This window comes from Mustela nivalis, assembly GCF_964662115.1.
Source record: "Mustela nivalis genome assembly, chromosome: 4".
NCBI classification, from domain to species: domain Eukaryota; kingdom Metazoa; phylum Chordata; class Mammalia; order Carnivora; family Mustelidae; genus Mustela; species Mustela nivalis.
Window position 1 is genome coordinate 144,710,762 of NC_139023.1, and position 23,468 is coordinate 144,734,229.

At 41.5% G+C, this 23,468-nt stretch overlaps 1 protein-coding gene and 1 long non-coding RNA gene across 3 annotated transcripts; one reads left to right on the top strand and one right to left on the bottom strand.

The window, feature by feature from the left end:
• Nucleotides 1–1,003: 1,003 nt before the first annotated feature.
• Nucleotides 1,004–15,510, bottom strand: LSM6 (LSM6 homolog, U6 small nuclear RNA and mRNA degradation associated). 2 transcript variants are annotated; one of them, XM_082728244.1, is made up of 5 exons: nt 15,374–15,499; nt 13,792–13,896; nt 6,889–7,004; nt 3,213–3,326; nt 1,004–1,308 (listed from the first exon to the last, which is right to left on the bottom strand). In XM_082728244.1, exons 3-5 carry the CDS (start codon nt 6,980–6,982, stop codon nt 1,274–1,276), a joined length of 243 nt encoding a protein of 80 aa, XP_082584370.1. In that variant the 5' UTR covers nt 6,983–7,004; nt 13,792–13,896; nt 15,374–15,499; the 3' UTR covers nt 1,004–1,273. The 2 variants fall into 2 exon arrangements, with proteins under 2 accessions (XP_082584370.1, XP_082584369.1); XM_082728243.1 differs by lacking the exon at nt 13,792–13,896 and having other exon boundaries at nt 15,374–15,510.
• Nucleotides 13,904–21,493, top strand: LOC309863442. Its single transcript, XR_014311048.1, has 2 exons — nt 13,904–14,859; nt 20,617–21,493. It is a non-coding gene; the product is annotated as an uncharacterized lncRNA (long non-coding RNA).
• The last annotated feature ends 1,975 nt before the right edge of the window (nt 21,494–23,468 follow it).

The window sequence follows — 23,468 nt, forward strand, 5'->3', positions numbered from 1 at the left end:
TTCCCTGTCCTGCCCCCACAACCTTCAACCAGGTGACTGTTGAAAAATCACGCCACGGGCTCCTGGACCAGGAACGCTGTCGCGCTTGGGGAGGGAGAGAGGAGAAAGGCCAGTCTGACGTTCACACAACGGTCCAGCATTCATTCAACCTCAGTACCCAGATACGTCTGTTGTTCCTAGAGACTACATAAACTGCTCAAAGAAAGCAGGGCTGTGGAAAGCTCATTAACAAACCGTGAAAACCCTCTCAGCAGGAGTCACAGAACGCAGAGCAGCCTCCTTGTGCCAAGCAACGTGAACGCTCAGTGCTGTGCTCCCGGACAACATCAGACTCTAATGTGGCTCAGATTCGAAAAAGGCTGCCCAGGAGCACCTCCCTGAGCAGGGGGGTGAGGAGAAATTCTCCCCCAGTCACAGTGAAGCCACTGGAACCTGAGGAAGTTTACAAAGTCCGGGCTTTGCTTGAACCTGAACGACGGCCAGACAGCTGTGTGCGCGGGACTGGCTCCTCCCATCCTGGGCTGCGTAAACATCAGAGAACGACACCCATGCCCAGGCTCCCGAGAGAAGGCAAGAAAATCCAACACGTCCACCCACGCAGGAGGTGCAAGGCCACTGCAGACTGACCTCGCTCTGGGCGAACCCGAATATGGCTAACCTTCGGAGTTTCTCCCCAACTCCATGCACATCCCCGCTCCCTTTGTGGTAGTGCCACCGTTAGATCCCCAGCTCTATTTTCTATCCAGGTGACAACAGGATCAGAGGCTGAACTTCTGACCTCATAAACCCTTTTCCGCCTCAGACCGAAACTGGATTCCTCTGCAGAACGCCTCTCCTCGAGCACTTCATGTGGCAAGCCAAAGAAGATGGGACAAAGGAGGCCAGGTCTAAAATGGTTTAAGGATCCTCATACGCATCCTTTCATCAGACAAGCGAGTAAAGCAAATCCAACCAAGTGACACTGCTGGACACTTGAGTTAAAATTCACGTACAGAGAAACGGATTTACTTTCTTTTTTTTTTTTTATTCTTTTGCATTCTGCACGCCGACACAGCGGGAAAAGAAAATGCCTGGAACTTAAATATGGAGGAAGCTCTTTACAACGACATCCACGATTTTGTGCACTTCTCTCACTTGCGTGTCAGTGAAAATCACCAACTATTATAAAACAGGATAAGTCACAAAAAAAAAAAAAACCCAAAATAACAAAAAACAAAAAACACCTCATAAAAAAATATATCCAAGTATGAAAAGTATTGTCGTCTTGGTGTCTTCACATCCTTCTCTTCTGTGTACTTATATACAATACTGGCAAAGAAAAAAAAAATAAATACATTGAAAAACACTGTGCTTAAAAAATCACAATAGCAAGCTGTAAAAGCAAATAGATTTAGGCCTAACATCTCTACAAAGTGAAAAGGAATTTCCATACTAAACAATAAATTCTAGGACTACTAAAAAAACTAGATTTGATGAATCCAGGCCTGGGTTTGACGTCTTATGGGACTGTGCACTAGTGTTTGCTACACATTTGACTGTAAATTGCAAGCGGGAAGGTAAAAAAAATGGATGTGAAAATCTCTGGAATATAAGAATGTTTTATAATTATAATAATTCTGCTTGTAGTAAAGTAAATCTACCAGGTTAAACCTCAGATTAACACTAAAAAATGTATTTTCATCCATCTCTCCAATATAAACTCTGAACTGTCCACTATTTTAATTACAACAGGATAAACAAGAGCTGAGGAATTTGGGGGCTTGGGGGGAGTTGTTTTAAGTACTAAAATCTTTATTCTGAGTTCTCTTTTAAAGTATCAACCTTCGGGGTTCTCCAAAGTTTTGCTTGGCTAGTCAGCTTGTGAGCACCCAAATTGAACTCTTTAGGATATGTGGTACTTCAGAATAAGGCAAAACTTAGTAACTAGGTGACTCTGGGTCAGGCTTTCACAGAAGTGTTCCTCTCTTCCCACTCCCAGCCCTCCTCAGACTCTGACACTTCTGTTCAAAGTGAACATTAAAGAAGTATCTTGACCAAAGAACACAGCACAAATTAAACAAGATCTTTTTTAAGAGACAAGGATGTGAATCTGAGAGTCTACAGGTAACTACCACTGATTACATCACAGAAAAAGTTGTATGAAGGGAAGCAGCAGAATGATGGTAGAAACACGCCTGGGAAACTGGACAGGCCCAAGAAGCAGTGTGCAGGGGATAGGATCTAGCCTGTCACCACTCACAGGTGACTGGGGCTCTCAGCTGTCTGCAGATAGGGAACAACAGAACATTTCTAGTAAATGGAGGGAGTAAAATAATAATATAAAAAATTGAAGGAATTCTAAATGTTGGAAGGAATATAAAGCCAGCAAAAGATGCATGCAAAGACAGGATATGAAGAAACATGGTACTGTAAGAACAGAGATAGAATATGTAGCTCAGAGCTGAGATCCAACTGTTAAGGGGGATGAAGAAATTATGGAGAACTAAAGAATTCACATCAGTAAAAAACTGGAACACAAGAGCCCTCAGGCTCCATTTGGGGATGGGCCCCAAGGTGGGGATGGGGGATGGGTCAAGGGATAATTCCTTCAGTTTGGAGGTTTTTTCCCCTTCTCCCTGAGAAATTCAAATATGACTTCACTGATCACTTTTTTAAGCAAGGTACTTAAGAGTAACCTTAATAATCACAGCAACATACTAGCTGTTAAAAAGTGGAGTAACTTTAGAATCGTGTTTCCTATTTTGTCATTTTTGCCAAATGAAGGGATGCAAACTTCCATAAAAAGCATCTGAATGCTGAAGAAAGAAAGAACCATCAGGACAAGCTACCCGCCAAATGACGCAAACCAAAGATAGCAGGGAAACAGTGGCCACTCTTATAGCTCCAACTTCCAATGTGGGAGGCAGCATTGGAGGAACATAACAAACTGTATTTGGAGCTCTGGGTCAGTGTCCTAATATCCCTCAGCTCCTCATCAGTAAAGAGAGGGAAGGTGAGAATGTCTGTTCCAAAATTCCATGAAGCGTCTTAAAACAAAAAACAAAAAACTGCTCACAGTGAAGACCTGAGATTGAAGAAGTTAAAAATAAATGAGGCAAGACTAAAACTAAACTTCTGAATTATGCAGAAAATCTGCTGGGGATTCCAATTATAAACAACAACAAAAAAGCCTCTTTTGGATGTCGCACAACTGTATGATGGGAGAATCTTACCATTGTTTCCACGGATAAATGCATCGCCGTACTTATTCTTCAGCTGTCCATTTACATATTCTTCTGTCTGCTCCAAGGCTATATTCATGTAGCCATCCAGGCAAGCCAGGACCCCTGCAGGCAGATTTAGTCCAAAAGAAGATATCCAAGGCACATCAGAGTTGAAAATTACAGGGTACACCTTAGAGCTGACAATCTCGTGATTTGTTAGCTCTTACATACTTAATACTTAATACAAAAATTCACACTGAAAGTGAAACTCCACGGCTTCATTCGATGCCAACAGGAGTGACAGCGAAGAAGCATCCAATGCGAACGCAGGCACAAACCCACCGCCGACGGGAGAAACATTAGACTATCACTCGCTTCATGGGATGTGTGATAACAGCAGCAAGTTCTAAAGCCTTCCTAGAAGTCACCTAACGAGCATATTCCAAACAGCACACCATTCTTGGAAAGCTAAAATCGGGAGTGGGCAACGTGTGCGGGGACAAATGACCATGGGCCAGGACTTCTAGCTTCTGGTGGCATTTCCTTCTTTAGCCACGTGGTAAAATATGGGTCTGGCAGATTTACTGTATTCTTCCCCAACATCTACTGCAGCAGATGAATGTACTCCAGGGCTCAGAGGAAGTCGCCACAATTTGCTAAAATAATAGGAGAGGAGACAGCAGGTGCTCCCGAAGGAACATCTGAGAGCTGTCACTCCTGCGAAGAGCAGCTTGAGAAGACAGAGCACCATACTGCATTGTAACACGTCCCTTCCTGTTTTGTTACAGTTAGAAGAGTTTTGAACCCAGACTGATAGAGAAAAACGGCCAAAAACATTCTAAAGAGCTTTTAAGGAAACTGTCTGAGTCAATCTTTTTAACTCTGTTATTGTGCAAAACTTGCCCCAATAATTTTTCTCAAGAGATGGAAATATATAAGCCTCTGGGTCTCTGACTCCATGTGGTATTTTCTAGAAAACAAAAACCAAGCAAAACAAATACTGTAAGTTTGGGTCAATTAGCCAAGTCGATAGCTTCATTTAGTTTCTACTTCGTTAATATGCTCCTCACTCCCCTGCGTCGGCCCCAATTTCCCTCTACACAAAAAGGTTCCTTTTCCAAATTGTGTGTGTAATGAGAACACACGACACTAATCTAACGGAATTCTGCTAGAAGCTGTACACTTTCAAAGAATCAGAATAGATTATGAACAATTACTAACAATTATTTCCCATCAAAAGAAAGCTTAAGCTCTAAGTTTTCAGTTTATTTCCTGCTATATTATTTTACTTCTAAACCACAATCCTAAGCACCCGAGAAACTTCTGCAAGATGATACGCAAATCTTTCAAAGTTAACCCAAAGCATTTCAAAATGAAATATTCATTAATAAAAACACATCTATTCTTCTAGCAAAGGTTGTTTTGAGAACAAGAGTCCAGGAGGTTGGAATTGTAACCCCCTCCCATCTCTAGGGGATAAATTGCTATGAATAACAGGAAAAAAAGAAGTTTTCTTTAAACAAGAGAAATTGCTAGGGTTTTTTAATTTAATCACGATGGTTACAAGCCATGTGAAAGGCTGTTCAACCTCACTAGTAAACAAAGAAACAGACATGAAATGAAACTATTACTTGTTGCCAGTTAGAATGGAAATGTTGAAAACAAGCCTAATACAAGGGTTGGGAGAATACAAAGAATAAGCCCATCTGCCCCAAGGGGAGGGCCACTGGGCAAGCTCGTTAATACAGAAATCCAAGGGGGGGGGGATCTATTCTAAAGAAATACTTGGACAAGTGCTCAAGAGACATGTCAAAGGAGCAGAGCTGTTTACTCAAAAATATTTTTGAGTAAATAGCAAAAAATTGGTAAAACACCTACAAGCCCATTAATAGGAAAATTGGTTAAAAACAAAAACAAAACTGTGGTTCATCCACATAAGGCACTCCTTTGCAGCACGAAAAACTCTATACTGTCAGAGAACTGAATGCGTTCTTTCCATGTAAAAAGAGGAAAGGAAATCAGGGTATATGTACAGCTGATCCCATTTATATAAAATTATGCTTATACAGACACAGGTCCAGACTGGTAAGCCTGATTGTCTCTGGATGGAAGAATCTGGGGAAACTTTGCTTTCTTCTGTATACTTTTCTTCATTATTTATTTTGAAATTCTTTAAAAAAAGAAAAGAAAAAGAAAAAGACATATGCTACCTTTACAGATAAAAAAAAAATCTCCCTAATGAGTATAGAGAGAAAAAGTCAGGCTAGGCTGGTTGATGTCCTCAGTGAAGTAGGTTGGGAGAAGACATTGAACACAATGTTTCCACCCAAACCAACTGCTGAATGTGCTCAAATCTCTAGAAGTCTGTTACCTCCTTTGGGCTCATCAAAAGTTCATGGGTGGGAAGTGGTATATAGAGACTTCAGATTTCAGTATAATCTACTAGTTCCACTAGAATAATCAAATTAAACTGGAGATAGGTCACTGATGACAAGAAACTAAAGCAGTAACTAAGAGCAGAGTGATTTCTTAACCAGGCTTTTAGCCAAGCTTGAATTGGGAGTCCTAGCTCCTCCTTTACTAGGTGGGGAGAAACCGACTTCTCAAAGGATTTATGTGAAGATAAATTGGAAACTGAAATGATTAGCACACACTAGACACAGAGGAAGTTCTCAGGAAAATTAAGTTTGCATGTGTGGAAAGAGGAAAAGGCTTAAGACTACCATCCTCATTCAGAAAAGACACCAAAAAGACACCAAAAAAAGGCTTAACTTTGCTAATGAATTCGTAATCTGTACTCGTGAATAGTCCAGGTAATTAACGTATTTGAGTTTGGGAAGATGTGAGTATTTGAGTAACTTTAAAAAATGGGATTTGATACCATTCCTCCCACAAACTTAATTTCAGTAGTGTCACAGCCTCTTAAAAAGAGCATTCTCGAAAAGAACGGGAAGGTGTATTTGGAGAGCACGCATTCCATAAGAGTGGGAAGTTCATGTTGTAAAATGATACTATCTAAATAGCTGCTTATCAACCTTAAATATTTTCGGCAAAAACAAAGGCTTCTCATGGGGGCTTAAGTGGGTAGGAGAAGAATAAATGAAACAAGATGGGACTGGGAGGGAGACAAACCATAAGTGACCCTTAATCTCACAAAACAAACTGAGGGTTGCTGGGGGGAGGGGGTTTGGGAGAAGGGGGTGGGATTATGGACATTGGGGAGGGTATGTGCTTTGGTGAGTGCTGTGAAGTGTGTAAACCTGGTGATTCACAGACCTGTACCCCTGGGATAAAAATATATGTTTATAAAAAATAAAAAATTAAAAAAAATAAATAAAAATAAAAAAACAAAGGCTTCTGTGCCAAGTATTCTTCAGCTTCCAGTTATTTGTGCCTGAGGTGACTGAGAATCCTGGCTACTACAAGGACACACACATCCAGTCACAAACGAGACAACAGTCACACAAATCACACCGGAAGTCAGAGCACACACTCCGCTATCCACCCTACCTCCAAAGGGAACCATCTCAGAGTCAGAAAAAGAAATGGGCATAAAAACTACTGGTAACCAATGCTTCCCACCGTCCCCCCGCCAACTGGGTACACTTAAGAGCTTAATAAAAACCAGTTAAGTCTTATTTACTCATTTAGTTGTACGAGTGAGGATAAAGCATGAAAATATTACCTCGATAATCCACTCCAGAATTCAATTTTACCACAACTGGTCGTCCAATGATTTGCTTTAAGAAGTCACTGGGGGTCTGCTTCCGTAGACTCATTTTAACAATCCTGATCAAAAATCTGAAAAGGAGCAACAAAGACAAAAGTTAATTATTCACCAAACGAAGTCTTGCAGCCTTTACCATATTCATAGGCAATCACATACCACCGGGCCACGTATGACACTCAACATTATTCACTACTATTACAACATGACAGCTAGCATGTTTCCAGGACTTACTATCAGCCAGATACTAAGCTGCATGATCTCATTCAGTTATCCCACAGCAACCTTAGACACAGCTTCATTGTGGCTCCCTGTGTTAACAGAGACCCCGTTCTTAATCACTTGTCACTACTGCCTCCCACACGGTCACTATACCCATTACAACCACTGCCACCTCCATCATTTCCTGCGTGCTCGTTCTACACTGAGTCCTCTGCTAAGATCTTTATAAACACGATCCCATTTAATCTTCCAAACCCTGAGAAGCATAGTATCTCCATTCTGCTAATGAAAATAAAAGCACAAAAAGCTGAAAAAAATGTGCCCTTAAATGGGATGGAACCAACATTCAAGCTCGAAACAGTCATATTTTAAAGTCTATGTTATACAATATAGGCATATTTACAAAATGATGCCAAAATAGTGTTTCTGAAACTAATTAAAACGATAATCGAAGCTAACATCTGAGTGTACTAGATGCCAGGACTTACCTAAGCACTTTTTATATATTAATCCATTTAAACCTGACTACTTTATGGGATAGGTACTGTTTTTAAATCTTTGTTTCACAGATGAAAACAGACACACAGAGGTCCTGCTCTGGTCACATAGCTAGTAAGTGGATGACCAGCCTGTGCTCTACATCAAACTTATACAGCCTCCTGAAGGTTACTAATGCAGCCTGAGATTTTTACTTACTCTATTAGAGCAGATATACACTCTATAAGATAAAAAAAAAAGTCTTTATATATTTTTTTAAGTTTTTATTTTAATCGCCCGGTGCTCATCACATCAAGTGCCTACCTTAATCCCCATCACCTATTTCACCCACCCCCCCCCCCACCTCCCCTCTGGTAATCATCAGTTCGTTCTCTATAGTTAAGAGTCCATTTTCTTGGTTTGCCACTCTTTTTTTCCCCTTTACTTGTTTGTTCTGCTTCTTAAATTCTACATATGAGTAAAATCATATGGTATTTTTCTCTGCCTGGCTTATTTCACTCAGCATATTATTCTCTAGCTCCATCTGTATCACTGCAAATGGCAAGATTTCGTTCTTTTTTATGCCTTAGTAATATTCCGTTTCATACACACATGAATAGACACACACACACACCATCTTTTCTTTATTCATCAGTCGATGGACCCTTGGGCTGCTTCCATAATTTGGCTATTCTAGCTAATGCTCTATAAACATCAGGGTGCATGTAACCCTCTGAATTAGTATCTTTGTGTTCTTCGGGTAAATATCTAGTAGTACAATTGCTGGATCATAGAAGTAGTTCTATTTTTAATTTTTTGAGGAGCCTCCGTACTGTTTTCCACTGGCCGCACCAGTTTGGATGCCCACCAACAGAGTACAAAGATTCCTCTCTTCTTCCACATCCTCACCAACACCTGCTCTTTCTTGTGTTGTTGATTTTAGCCATTCTGACAGGTGTGAGGAGACATCTCATTGTAGTTTTGATCTGCATCTTCCTGATGGTGAGTGATGTTGAGCACCTTTTCATGTGTCTGTTGGCCATCTGTACGTCTTCTTTGGAGAAATGTCTGCTTATGTTTTCTGCCCTTTTTTAAACTGGATTATTTGGTTTTGGGGAGTTGAGCTTTTAAGTTCTTTATATAGTTTGGGTACTAACCCTTTACCAGATATGTCATTTGGAAGGATTTTCTCCCATTCTGTAAGTTGCCTTTTAGTAAGAAAAAGTCTTAAAATTCAAGAATAGGAGTCTGAAATACAGACAGAGCATTATATACCCAAATCAAACATACATCGTTGCCAATCACTCCTTTCAAAATTCATCTTGTTACAGACCAGTTATCTGGGTCAAAATGCTTTGATAAACAAATGTAACAAAACTGTAGTTACTTAAGGGAAAACTGACAGCAAAAGAACTTTGGAAATTAATGTTTCTGTTTCAGTCAAACTCAGCTCACTGTTATTTAGTAGCCATAGAGTAGTGACACTTAAAATCAGTATGGATACAATGTATTAACGACTCTCCTCAATGACTCAAATTGTTTTCAATCCAAATTTTTGCAACACTTTCTTCCATAAACAGCACTGCTTACTTCACTCCCAGTCTATCCACTCCATGAACTGAGTATGGCTTCAGGAATATCGTTTAGAGATTTCCTCGCAGTGAATCGGCCGGCTCAGGTAGTTCGGGTAAGCTAGAATGCTCAGTTACTGGCTTTTCATTTCTTGAGTAAATGTGCGTATGTCTGCACATATTTTCAGGGAAATTAAAAAACATGGCATTCACACAGGTTCTGATCTTAAAGAACTTGGAATCCAGAAGAATTTAAACTCTTGCTCAAAGGGTGTGAGTAAACAAAAGTGATTATAATTTAAGTAAAACAATTTTCTTTAACCCAAAAAGTCAGCAGCCTCAGTTAAATAAAAGAAAATGCAAATTTCACGAAGCATGCTTGAATTTGGGGCCACTCTTTGGACCATTCCCCACTCCATCTCCCCGAGGTTTGAAAGATTTGTTTAAAATGCAATCCGCTAATTATTTCACTCAGCAAATTTTAATTTAACTTTCCCACTGGATTGCCAGTTTATTTTTTTTAGCTCCAGTCTCAGTAGATAACTGGAATTACAACTACTATGCAGGACGACCACTATTCATGACCACTATTCATTTGAGACTCAGACCACACAATTTTCTTTATGCTGTTTTGAATGCGAGAAAAAATATTACAAAGTAAATCCTGTAACAGATTCAGTACTCTTGATGAGTTTAGTAAAAACAAACAAATCTTCCCATTCGTCTACAAACTGCCTTATTTATGCCTTGAACACAAGCTATTTTGTGGCTGAACGGGTCTAGAGAGACTATTAACTCTGAAGGCCTGATGGAGACTCAGCTCCTAAGTCAGGTGCATTTCCTATCAGATGCGAAATCCCAGGATGGTGCTTTCTAGGTATAAGACTGAGACAAAGCTGGCTCTTTACTTTGTGTTTTAAAAAAACAAAAACAAAAACAAAAAAACAACCACCAAGATGCATGGTCATGTGAAAATCTAGTTGATAGGGCTATTGCTAACTACCTCATCCAAAGTTAAAAGCTAATGACAGCAAAAAGACTCCAGGCCTAGACAAATTGCTGGTATTGGCAGTTTTTTAAAAAATGTTATTCATCTTCTTTTTTCACCTTTTTAGAAAGCAGGTAATATGCTTCTAAGCTCATCAAAGATCACACCTCTGCCGTTAAAACCACATCTTCACTCCAATTAGCATCAATCTCTTCCTGCAGGTGTTCAACACTCCCAACTTCCCGGCAGCACCTGAGTATCGGGTGCACGGGCGGGTCTGGGGGGGGGTGCAACACTAGTAAGACACAGGTAGCCTCAGGCCCTCAGAGTTTACACTACCAAGCTAGCCCCAGAACATGTCAATGGAGAACTTTTTAGAAGTTGGATGTATGTGGATAGATTTTTGCGGAGAGTGGCACACAGAGAAAGCAGCTCACTTGGCACAGGCTTGGCAGAGCAGAGACCTCTAGAGCACTCATCTCCAGGAAAAAGCAGCCCACTGGCCCAAAGGAAAGAAATCCTAGCAAAGGCACTGCACAGCAGTGCATTTGGATTTTTTTTTTTAAGATTTTATTTATTATTTATTTGACAGAGAGAGAGATCACAAGTAGATGGAGAGGCAGGCAGAGAGAGCGAGAGATAGAGGGAAGCAGGCTCCCTGCTGAGCAGAGAGCCCGATGTGGGACTCGATCCCAGGACCCTGAGATCATGACCTGAGCCGAAGGCAGCGGCTTAACCCACTGAGCCACCCAGGCGCCCAAGTGCATTTGGATTTGAGGAGAACACACTACACAGGCCCACAGGACAAAATGCAGCCGACGGAGGGAGCAGGCGCCACGTTCCTGGCACGCACGGCAAGTCTGGCTAAGAGAGCTTGGACTTGAACCGCCAGCTTGGTTTCCCCAACCCATAATGGATTGGCTCGCCTGGAGATTCTGATTCGGTAGTTCTGGGGCAGAACCCGGGAACCGGTTTGCACACGCCCGGCAGATTCCTCTGACCTGGCAAGTCTGGGGAACACCATGTCAGCCACAGGACAGGGAACGTGACAGGGTCCTGAGCTGAGACCTGCCTGAGCTCGGCTCTCTACCATGGAGCAGAGCTGGACCAGCTCACCTAGTTCTGACGAGGCCATGTTCCCCATCTGGTTCTACCTGCTACAATGCGCCACTACTCTCTTTCACATTCTCTACTTTTTTTCTGTACTAGTCTTTTCGCTCTCAAAAGATAGGAACATGTGAAAGACTACTACCAAGCTTTTCATTTTTTTTTTTTCCTCCAGAGCATCTGCATTCTGCTAAATCTCTTGGAAAGAAAAATTTTTTTTCAGAAGTTATTTGAAAAGGGGGTGGCTGCTTCAAACGCATTTTATCCATCACTCTAGGAGACCACATCTTCTACATTCGTCTTCATTAGGCTTCCTTGGTACTCCCCGTTACTTGATGATTTGCCCATAAATCCATTCTGTATGAGTAAATTGGTCTCAACATCACAATTTTTCCCATCACTTGGCTCACGTAATTTTAATGTTCATCTTTTAAATTGGGTAAGGCAGAAGGCACAGTTCTGACCATTTCTGAAGCGAGAGAAAAGCCTCTTGAACCATAAACACATAAGAGGAAAAAGGCCTCCTTTCTACAGGGTCACCTTGATAAAACTTCTCCCTTGAAAATTAAAGCCATAATCACCTCTATGCCTCTCTTCCTCCCCTGACTCCTACTCAGGCTTGTTTTAAATGACCTATTTTCAGAAATGGCTATTAAGTCAAAGGCAGTATATTTTCTGCCAGAAGCTACTGAGAGGTCTAGTGTAAGAACATCTGCACACTGCCCTGCAGAGATTTTTTTTTAGTAAAAGAATGGGGGAGAAAGAACCAAATTTTATTCATCCAACGATGTGCCAAGCTGTGTGAGATCCACAAGCAATTCACACAGTAACCCTGTGAGGTGGCAAGCACAACTAAGGCTTGGTCCCAAAGCCCAAGCCCTTTCAAAGCTGCCCTTTGGAATATGTCTGGATCCTCCCGTGACAGGTGGGGAACGGCCACAGATATCTACGGAGATGTAGGGGAGATCCAGCTCGAGAGCAGGAGCACTGGAGGAAAAATGCCTAAAGGGACAAAGTGCTGTCAATTAGCCTGGGAAGAAATACAGTGGTCAAAGGTTAAGAAATCTATCTAATGTGATTTTGAATTACGTTGCTGAGGAGAAGGCACGCAAATTCTTGCTTCTTGGCAATGTTTACCTGTAAACTTTCACCTCCTCATAGAATATCTACAGTTTAGGGTGAAGAAAATGTGAAAAGTAAATAATTACAATGAAGCATAACATCACAACCCTTGTAAATGCAGCTTGAGACTAATAACTGGGCGTCCAAGAGGGCATCAGACACGAGGAACAGCTCTCTACACATCTCCCGTCTCAGACCCTTGGGGTACCTAGCCCTCTCCTGAAGACTCCCTACCAATCCCTCCTCCCACACAGTAGGGGGCTACCTTCCTCCCCTCTCTCACTCCAGCCCCAAACCCAGCACTCATAGCACCACCCCCTTCCACTTAGCACTACTGCCTTCCACTTATCCGGCTGTTCTGTAGCTTTCCTGCTGACCAGTCTCCCACTTAAATTCTAAGCTTCTCAGCTTCTCAGAGATGGGGAAAATGGTATCCTTGGTCCCCAAGCTCAATGGCCAACCCTGGGGGGGCATCTAAGGTCAGAGTCAAGGAAAATCCCTGTCTCTTTCTCCTCCACCCACGAACCATGGGTATAGAGTGACAAGCACAGTAATCATCTGTGCACTTAAATGGCTAGAGCACAGTAATATTTCTGTTACTGACCAGCCAGTAAAAGAAAGATGAAGAAAACAGAAATGTTTCTGTGTTGTACAAGAATCAGCTGCATCTGAGTCAAGAGATGCTTGTTAAAATGCAGATTCCTATAGTCTACTCCTATTCAGACTCCTATTCAGCAAGAGGTGCTGCAACTTACATTTTATAAAGTTTCCCAAATGATTCCTATAAGCAAACTTGGACATTGGGAAATATCTGGAGACGTTCTGATCTTGAACAAGGAATGTGGTGCTAGTACACAGAGGCCAGGGGCGTGACTTAACATTCTACCACGCAAAGATAGCCCTCCACAACAAAGAATTCTCTTGCTCAAAATGTCAAGGGAGGTTGAAAACTCTGTTATAAACCCTAAATAAAACAAACAAACAAACAAACGACTTTTTGTCTTAAATTGACAAGTTTTTTAAAACCTTCAAGGTATAACAAATGAAAATGAAAAGCTCAAATAATCAGATGACAGAATACAAATTATAACTTACTAGGTATTTTATTCTGACAGAAAGGGAATGTGAAAACAACTGTCAAAAAATTTTGCAGGGGTCACCATTCTAAGTAATGGATTTCTAGTCCCCGTCATGAAAATGGTCAATTTCCCATTTTTCAGTGTTCTATGTCCCTCAGATGATTACAACCTGTTACTTGGTACAGTTCTAACAGGACTGAATAATCCAAGTGATATCAATATTTTTTAAGGTTCTCACATAAGTATGCCACAGTTCAGCTCAGAGACCACCCAATGCAGCATAAGGAGTACTCACTTGGGAGACAGGAAACCTGAATTCTAATCCCAGTTCTGCTACTTAATTTAGCTGTGTGCCTTGGAGAACTCATCGTTTCACCTCTCAAGGCCCCAGGCTCCTCATCTGCAAAATAAGGGAGTTATGCTAGATGATCACTTAAGAGATCATCTCGCTGTAACATTCAGTCAGCCTATGCAGTAACTCCAATAATGCATTTACACACACACACACACACACACACACACACACACAAAGACAATCATCTACACTCCTGCACAAAATTCAAGCAACTGGAAATGGGAAACATCACTGTAAAAAAAATAAAAATAAAAATAAATCCAAAGAGATGTTGCTTATTGGAATACATAAAATACATAATGAGCTGTCACACTTTTGGCAAAAAACAGGCACAACCTTACATGAATGAGGTAAACTGCTAAAACTTTCCTGGAAAACAATTAGGTAATGGGTGTAGAGATCTAAAAAAGACCTCACTAGAACACAGCATCTATTGTAATAACTTCCTTGCTCAGACTCTAGTCCGAGTAAATCATCTGAAATACAGTTTTAAAATAAAGTCTATCAGAATATTACCTGGGATGCTAAAGCCAAATGAAAGTTTACAAACACCCTAAATGCCTCACAGTTCGAAAACGGTTGAATAATTTATGGGACCTACGCAATGACAGAATAGGTAGCCAATCAAAAGTCGCAAAATCAGAAATGGTATTTGGGGAAGAACTTTTCAATGCAAGTGGACGACTACTTATACAGCTGTTAAAATAGTTTTAACTCAAATGGAAAGTAGCACATACGAGACTAAAATACAGAAAGAAATTATGGATGGGATTCAGTGCATATTACTTCCTTCCCTGGACTCCTGTGTTTTCACTTTTTCAAGAGCACTGTGTTATGGGGGGAGGGGGCACATTAAACCACTACCAACCTGATCTCCCAGCGTCCTAACACTAGACACCGTAAACAAAAACACCGGTAAGGAGCGAGCGCGCACACACCTACAGACCAAAAGCCCGGGTGGGAGGACCTACCACCTACAACCGTGGGCGTCGGCAACCTGAGAACTCGGTAAGGTGGGCTAGTCCCGCTCTTGATTCCTGGGGGTCGGGGAACCACCCCGATGCAGTCAGTGCAGCCCTGGAGCCCGCAGGAACCGGGCGGGGCCGGCCCGCGCAGTCGGGGCCCGCTTTCCCGCCCGTTCCGCAGGCTCCCGCCTGGGCTCCCGCCTGGGCTCCCGCCTGGGCTCCCGCCTGGGCTCCCGCGGAACCCTGGGCAACCAGGACCGGTCTCGGAAGGCAACTCGATAGGGCCAGGTCGCTGCCGTTCGTCCCCGCGCGGTCTAGACGCCCTTCCGGAGGGGTCCTCACAGCCGGGGGCCACAGATCTCCTGCCCTTCCCAGGAGCCCAGGAGGAACTGAGCGCATTTGGGGGGCGCCCGCCACCCACGGGCTCCCGGCGTCCGCGCTCCCTCCCGGCGCCTTTCAGGGGCTGCCGGGCCCAGACCCGGGCTGCCGCTCCCCAAACCCGCCCCCAGCGAGCGAGCACTGGGGCCTCCAACCGCCCGCGCGGCTGCCTGGCTCACCTGGTGGCCGGGATCCAAACCCCCGCTCCAAGTGCCCTACAAGCCGGGCCTCCGCCGAGGATCGGAAGAAATCGAAAGTGAAACTGCCGAGGCAGGTGGCACTTTTCTGCGCCAACCGAGGATTGCCTTTCCTGGCTACGGCAGCCTGCGAGGACCGAAAAGGCTAGACTTCGGTGGAGCGCGAAAAGCCAAGAAGCTCGTTTTGCCTGAAGGCAAAGTAGGTGCTTTAGAGGTCGAAGGAGAAAGCGCCGGTGCTTCCTCTTTTAACAGAAAACAAACACCTCTAAAATAAAATTTTAAAAACCTGGAAGTGATCGTTTAGCCGGGTTTTCCTTTTGGCAGAAATGCAAGAGAGAGCTTGAAGTTACACTAAACTGGAATTTACTGCCAACGTGATGACTATACTCGGAAAAATCCTTGAAAAAGTTAATGCAAATAAATAAAACGGGCAGTCTCAAATCTTCACATCCACCTTTGGATTTTGGTTAAGTGTGTGTGAAGATGAAGTCGATATTAGCAAGAGATTGTTCCCATGGCAACGTTAATTGCCACAAAAAGAATTAAAATCACTAAAGTAACTCCGAATTATAATGGCATAAATTGCGATACATTACAATCTAATTCTAATTGGAAGTGGTGTGCAGGCATTTAAGTGCTGCTATGGGAACTTGGTTTGGAATTTTGAATTCTCAGTATTCTTGCTATTAATGTAAAGGGTGAAGAAAAAGAAGAAAACTGTTACACCGACACTTGATTCCCTTTTTTCTTCACACACATACCCTCAACTTAAAATTTATACTTTAATTCTATTTGTGATTTGTAACACTGTAAACAAAGAAAAAATATCTTTAAACAGAGTCTTAACCATGTTAAGTGTTATGGATCGAAGATGCAGAATTTTTTTTCCTAAGACAGGGATGAGTTTCGCCACTTGTAAACCTCTTTTAGCTAAAGAAATGAACCTTTGATGGATATGGCAGAGAGAGAACAACTGGGTGTGATTTGGTGGAAAAAAGATTTCCTTCTTTCCTTCCATAAAAGCTTACTTTGGGTAAACACCAAGCATTACGGATTTATTGAAAAGGCTGTATTTGAAGTTCTTGCAGTATAAAATATAATGTAAAAAAATTAACTATCATTTAAATAAAATAATTAGCTGTGAAGAACAAATATAATAGGATATGAAGAAAGCCCTGTCTCTAAAAGCTTTCTTCACAAAAGACCTCAAATTGTACCACATTCTTCACTGGTTGTTTCAATTATTTAAAAAAAAGAACTTTTTGATTCGTAGCCTTTTTTCCATTACCACAGAACGCTGATGCAGTCATTAAGATTGGCGTGGTGGGCAGGGGGCAACGAGGAGTTTTAAGGGCACAGTTCACCGGCAGAGGTGGTTGCAACCTTTTTCAGGGGGCATGGATCTGTAAGGGCCCAACCAGGCAAATGGGGTGGGGACCATGAATTACTTTCTGAGCCAACAAGTTTATCAAAATGGAGTTGTGCCCAGAATCCCCTTAGCAGCTTATAATTGGCTTTTACTGATTCACAAGGCAACTTTCCAAGTTTCACAGGATTTTCTTTAGCATTTTTTTAATACAAAGAAAACACATGGAAGACTTTTTCTGAATGTTAGTTCACCAACACTAACTTCAAGTTCTTCGAAACCCTGAATACACACCTAAATGTAATTTGACCAGATTTAGTTTGGCTTACACAGTTTAGCTTAGATTTTACAACTGATAACCCTCTACTGACCCATCGTTATCACCCAACTCCCTGTCCCTAGTTTATATTAGGGTTCTCTCTTGGTGTTGCACTTTCTATGCGTTTTGAGAAACCTATAAGGATATATATTTGCCATCATCGTATCATGCAAAGTATTTTCACTGCTGTAAAATTCCTCTCTGCTCTGCCTATTCATCCTTTTCTCTCTACTTACCCCTGGCAACGACGGGTCTTTTTAATGTCTCCATGATTTCACCTTTTCCAGAATACCAAAAAGTAGGATTCATATGGTACATTGATTGACTTTTCAGATTGGCTTCTTTCACTTAGAAATGGGCATTTAAGTTTTCTTCATGTCTTTTTGTGGTTTGCTAGCTCATTTTTGCATGTTGGAGAATATTCCATTTTCTAGAGTACCACAGTTTGTTCATTCTCTTACTGATGGACATCTAGGTTGCTTGCAAGTTTTGGCAGTTGTGAATAAAGCTTCTATAGACATCTATGTGCAGGTTCTCGTGTGACTTTAAGTTTTAGCTCATTTGGGTAAATACCAAGGAACACATTCGCTGAATTGTATGACGAGAGTATGTTCAGTTTTGTAAGAAACTGTCAAACTGTATTCCAAAGTGACTGTACCATTTTGCATTCCTACCAGCAATGTCTGAGTGTTCCTGTTGGTCCACATCTGCACCAGCATTTGGTGTTGCCAGGGTTTTGGATTTTGGCCATTCTTATAGGTGTCTAGTGGAAATTCATTGCAATTTTAATTTGCAATTCCCAATTGACAAATGACGTGGAACATCTTTTCATATGCTTATTTGCCATCTGTATATCTACTTTGGTGAGGTGTCTTTTCTGATCTTTTGCCCATTTTTAAATCAAATCATCCTATTTTTATTGCTGAGTTTAAACAGTTCTTTGTATATTTTGCAAATACAAAGAACAAATATGTTCTTTTGCAAATATGTTCCTCCGATCTGTGGCCTGTTTTCTCATTCTCTTGAGGCTCTTAGTCTCAAAATAGCCAAATGTTGATATAAAATACTAAGGTGAACTCTTGCCATTTCACTCTTTATTCCAAATATCTATTGTCCTATGTCTTTTAAAAAACCATATTCTTCACTGTTTCATGTTCATAAGAGAGGTATCCTATCTAGTTTATTTTCTATTATGTTGATGCTGATAATGACAGATATAAATATGGAATTGGATTGGCCAACAGCTTCCAAAACAGATTTTAGTACCTAATCAGTGTTATGCTTCTAAGAATACTGGCTGGTCTTGTTCCAGCAATGCATTTCCTCCTATGAAGTGCTGGCATGAACTTAGACCTATCCTGGGCGTTCAGACTGGACAATAAAAACACCTAACCTGTCACATCTTAGTTTGGGGGTATTTGGATCACTATTATCTACATTTTATCATGGGATGTGAAAATTATTTGTTGAAGAAGATGAGAAGAAAAACATTCTATAGTTGTTGAATTTCTTCTTCTCCCTCTCCTCTTCTTCCCCCTCCTCTTTCTCCTCCTCCTTATTTTTTTTTTTTTCTTTTTAACCATGTAGCCATTCAAACATCCCAGTTTTATGCAGGGGTCTCTATTCCAATTCTCTACCTCAGATGGAGCGAATGCCTTGTCTCTTACACTCATTCCCATAAAAACCGTCACTCACTTCCATTCTTTCTTCTTAAATAATTCAAACCTTATCCTCTTCTGGGTTTTTGTAACATCTCTAAGTTTAGCCTCATCATTTCGAGGCCAGTCCCATTTTCTTCACCAGGCCAACTCCTAAGTACACTTAAGTCTTAGCTCATGCATAAATTCCTTAAGGAAAACCTTTGATAATCCCTCAGACTAGATTGTGTCCCTCCTCTTGTTCATGATCATAGTACACTATACTTTCTCTTTGTACCACTTGTAAATGCTGTAATTAAATAACTGTGTGTGTGTGTGTGTGTGTGTGTGTGCGTGTTGTGTGTGTGTTTCCTCCCTTGCTGAACTGTCTGTTCTATGCGAGTGTAGCCAATGTCTCTATTATTCAGCCCTACACAGTTATATCTTCTGAGAAGGAATATGACCTTATTGACTGATGGACAGATTTCTCAGGAAAGGCCATGTGCCTTTTATTTGTGTCTAAAGGTAAGATATATTCTACATCATGGGCACTCGGCTTCAGATGCAATGTTTGAGATGTTTAAATACACTTCATTGACTATAATTTTGAATTTCAAAAGAGATGGGCTCCTGGTCTGAATTCCTGTGAGGGGAGTCTCCCAAATGGCCCGATGGTTTATGCTCCACTGTGAACTCTAGAAAACCTCTCTCTGCTGTAAAATTCAGGGAAATCGGTGTGACGCTGCCCTTGTATTTTAATCAAGATGAACTTGAAAGGTGAACATTATAAGTGGGAGAAATTATTTATAATTTGGTAATAAAAGTTTATGTCTAACATTCCAAATTTCATACATCTGCTAGGTGCTGGCTCTGAGATATAAAACAATTGAAGTTGCCTTTACATTTGGCCTCATATGAAAGGTCATAAATTAGAATGATAGCATTCGTCCTCTTTCCTAGCTCACAAAATTTCCATATTAACATCTTCACCTCAAACATAAATGGTTACCCAGCTACAAAGAAAAGAGTTGTGTTGGCCTTTATGAATTATAGTTGATATTGGAAATCTGTGGTACATAAGGCTGCTGTGCATCTCGCTGCGGAGTGCATCTACTTTAATGAAGCTAATTTGACCACAGTGAAACTAATTAAAACTGTATGGCTGGCTCAGATAAATAAAATACAGCATATAAAAATTTAGGAATATTTTAGATATCAGCAAACAACTTCCAAGGCGTGTGGTTCTTTTAACTCCTGAAAATGCATTTTGACATCTTTGAGGCATTTTCTCTGCCGGAATACCTGCTAACAAGCTTCTTTAAAATAAATTCAGTTTTCAAAATGTTTCTTTCTAATGTGGTTTTCCCTGATAATGTGAAAATTTTGATTTTTTTCAACTACAAAAAAACCCCACAATCCATTTCTACTATGACATATCATAACAAAATTCATTCCAAAATGTTAATGAATTGGACCAGTGCTTTATGTTTAGACTTTCAAAAAAATGTTTGCAGCAAAAAAAAAAAAACCAGATGTCCTTGATTTTCCAGGGTGGGTTATCAAATCCATATGCTGTTTCGGTGTAACGGTTTCTTTCCCCAGCACTGTGGTATAGTTAAAATGCAGCATATTATAAACTAGCAGGGTCAAGTTCAAGAACAACTCCAGAATCTCAGGCCTTCTTCTAGGGAGAATGCAAAAATTTAGACCAAATGCTACATCCCTATAACTTTTAGCATTAAAAGACGGATGCTTTACCCCAAAACTCGGGATTAGTAAACATAAGGTATCTGAAAATGACCAATACATTAGCCTAAGTTCCTTCATCTCAATTTTGTTTTTCTTAAGTAGTTGGCTTTCTCTTTCTTTCTCCTTCTCACTCTCCCTCTCTCTCTCTCTCTAGTATCAGGAGAGATGGATGTCTCTGCAGTCACTGAAGCCATTGCCATAAGAAACCTGTTGTTACCTAAAACTCTTGAGAGCAAAGACTGTAGTTGTTTCTGTTGTGACAAGAACTGAGCCAATGTCTGGACACATTTCTAGAAGGTCACCACACCTAGAGGGTTCTGGACTGTCTCAAAAATACAACATTCTCCTCTTTCCACAACCATCCCAAAAAGAACTGAGGGAATTGACAATCACCTCCAAAAATTGTATCTAGGAGAAAAAATAGTATCTTCTTACCTTGGGGGTCTTCGCTACAAACTGCATGGAGAAGAATCCGGGCGGCGTTTATTAGAAGAATAAGCAAGGCCTTTAGATCGAAGCTGAAGACCCGAGACACACAGGTTACAGAGGACGTAAAACATGGGGAGGACAGACGCAGCTTCCAGTGTAGCCAAAAGCCGGACGGTTGTCACAGCTTCTGTCTGACTGACTCTGATCTAGCCGGGTGGGTGAGGTCCTGAATAACTGGCGGAGGCATTTGCTAGGTTAGGATCCAGCCTAAGGCCATGTCCAGGTGACAGCTTGTTCCCTTGTTTAAGCTTTTTGCATTTGTCCAGTACCTGGCAAAGAAAAGGTGCTTCTAAATCTAAATGGATGAATATATGCGTAGATATGTCAACCCTCGGCTGGTCCCAGGAGAAGACCCTCAGAGTACCATCACTTGAATGAATATTAAATAAATCACGAAAGAAGATGAAGCTCCCTGATGTGGACCGTACAGGAATCAGAATCTCGGCACTTCTTGAGCCTTGTCCCCCCACCCTCAATCACATAACTAATTAACTAATTAACATGTATTTATCATTAATTAATTAACATTTCTTTATCAATGATTACGTGCTGGAAACTGGTGATTATTGTCCAGATCTGACTTTTGGCACCCATTCCCTTTCAGGGGCAGCAGACATCTCAGAACCCTCACCGAAACCTGCTTTTCCCTTTCCTATCCAGACAAAGAACACACTAGTGCCACCTTCAGCATATAAATTACTCCCTAATACACATTAAGGAAAACGAGAGTCTTCTAAGTCCTAGATCCTCCACCCCCCCCATAACATAAAGAAGCTTTTCTAGTATAATTTATTGTGAGCAACATTCAATAGTCCATTCATAAAAGTTCGAAAACCAAGAGAAAAAGAGATTCTGGAAGAATTCTGTTTGAGAGAAAACTGATTGCTCTTTTACAACATAAACGAAGACAGCCTGTGTGTTCTTGGGGTGTGTGTATGTGTTTTAAAGAATAACATTTTATTAGTCACCACTAGCTGGAGCAGAGGAAGCCTTGGCTCAGCTCTGTGCCCGGCTTCTTTCCGTCTTTGAAGTCCCTACATTTCTAAACCACTCGCAACTTTCAGGTGGCCCAAGAGCACTTCCCTGACTTAGAGGTATTATCTGACAAAGTGTGAGGCTGTGAATTTCACACAAACCTGCCCAGAGGGCTGTGTGAGAAAGAGTAAAACTTGTTGCCTGAGAGCACCTGCTGAAAAAAACTGGGGCAGGGATGATCTTCCTCCTCAGACCCTTTGCAGAAACAACACCAGTACTAAAGCAGAACAGGCGCCACCTGACAGGGTTTGGCAGGTTTGACAATCCTTAAGATGGCCACCGGAGTTCACTCAGGCCCTCAATCTGAGGAGGACACGGCAAGGGACAGCAACCCAGAATAAGAATGGCCACTGGGAGATGCTGTAGAAGCAAAGCTGTTGTGGAGAAGAGGCCTAAGGAAGGAGTAAGTCTGGCCTCCTGGTAGGAGAAAGAAGGCTCTAGAACAGGGTCATCAGCCTCCCATGTGGTGAGAGAGTGTTGGCCAGTAGGCATGAGCCATCTGAAGAAAGATGTTGTCTTTAACGCCTTCCCATAGATTCTTTGTCATGGTGTATCTCCTTCCCTGATGTCCTAAGCCATGCCCTGACATCACTGGAATTCTCAATAGGGCATTCCTCTCAAGGGTCCCCATCTATCTGGCTCTGGGCTTTGCACTTCTGCTCTCTGCATGTTTCCCAAGATAATTCATGTGCTATTGGTTTCTTCCCCAGTTTTTCAGTCCAATGTCATCATGGCAAAGTCCTCATAAGCTTATTTTTTATAAGGTGATAATAGCAAATCCAATATGCGAGTCTGCCCATGTGCATTTTAATAAGAGAGTTTCTTAATAGCCTAAAGTAATAAATCTCTTACCAAAAAGTGAGAATATGAGTGCAGGGTGTGGGGAGGTAGCATAGGTGTTTAGAGGTGTGATGGTCCTCCCTGCCAAGGGGGACTTAGACCCACTTGCCCACAGGTGCTGAGCAGCCCAATGCCAGCCTTGCTGTTGGGTAGGGTAAGAGCAAACTACATTAGACTGTGTCCATCTCATTGAAATCAAGGAATTAAACAGCAACTGTTTGTCAGAAAAGGGGAGTGGTGGGAAGGGAGAAGGACATGAGGATGGTATGAGATATGTTTTATTTAACTTGAATGATCTGATATTCATAAGACAACAGATTGAAGCTTATTATGGGCATTCCCCCAAAATGGAAGTCCTCTACCCTTCCAGATAATCAGAATAGTGGCCGCTGTCATGAAGGTGAGGGCATCAAAGACATTCCAGATGAACATGCCTGAGTATTTCCAGAAAAATACATCCGATTAAACCAGAGGGATGATGTGTTATTTTCTACCAATACTGTCACCATTTTATATCACACTTTAAAATGTAGTTATGCTCCCTCCATGGACTTGGACGTGGAAGGGCAGAAGGTCTTCCAGAAAGGGCATGTGTCTTCTGAGCTCATGTCCTGTCCTGGCTAACTAACTTTCAGTTCACCT

Coding starts and splice junctions, on each gene's coding strand:
- LSM6 (XM_082728243.1), bottom strand. CDS start 6,982: ATGAGTCTACGGAAGCAGACCCCCAGTGACTTCTTAAAGCAAATCATT. Junction 3,327..6,888: donor TTCTGGAGTGGATTATCGAG/GTAATATTTTCA, acceptor ATCTGCCTGCAG/GGGTCCTGGCTTGCCTGGAT. Junction 1,309..3,212: donor ATTTATCCGTGGAAACAATG/GTAAGATTCTCC, acceptor TTTCTTTGCCAG/TATTGTATATAAGTACACAG.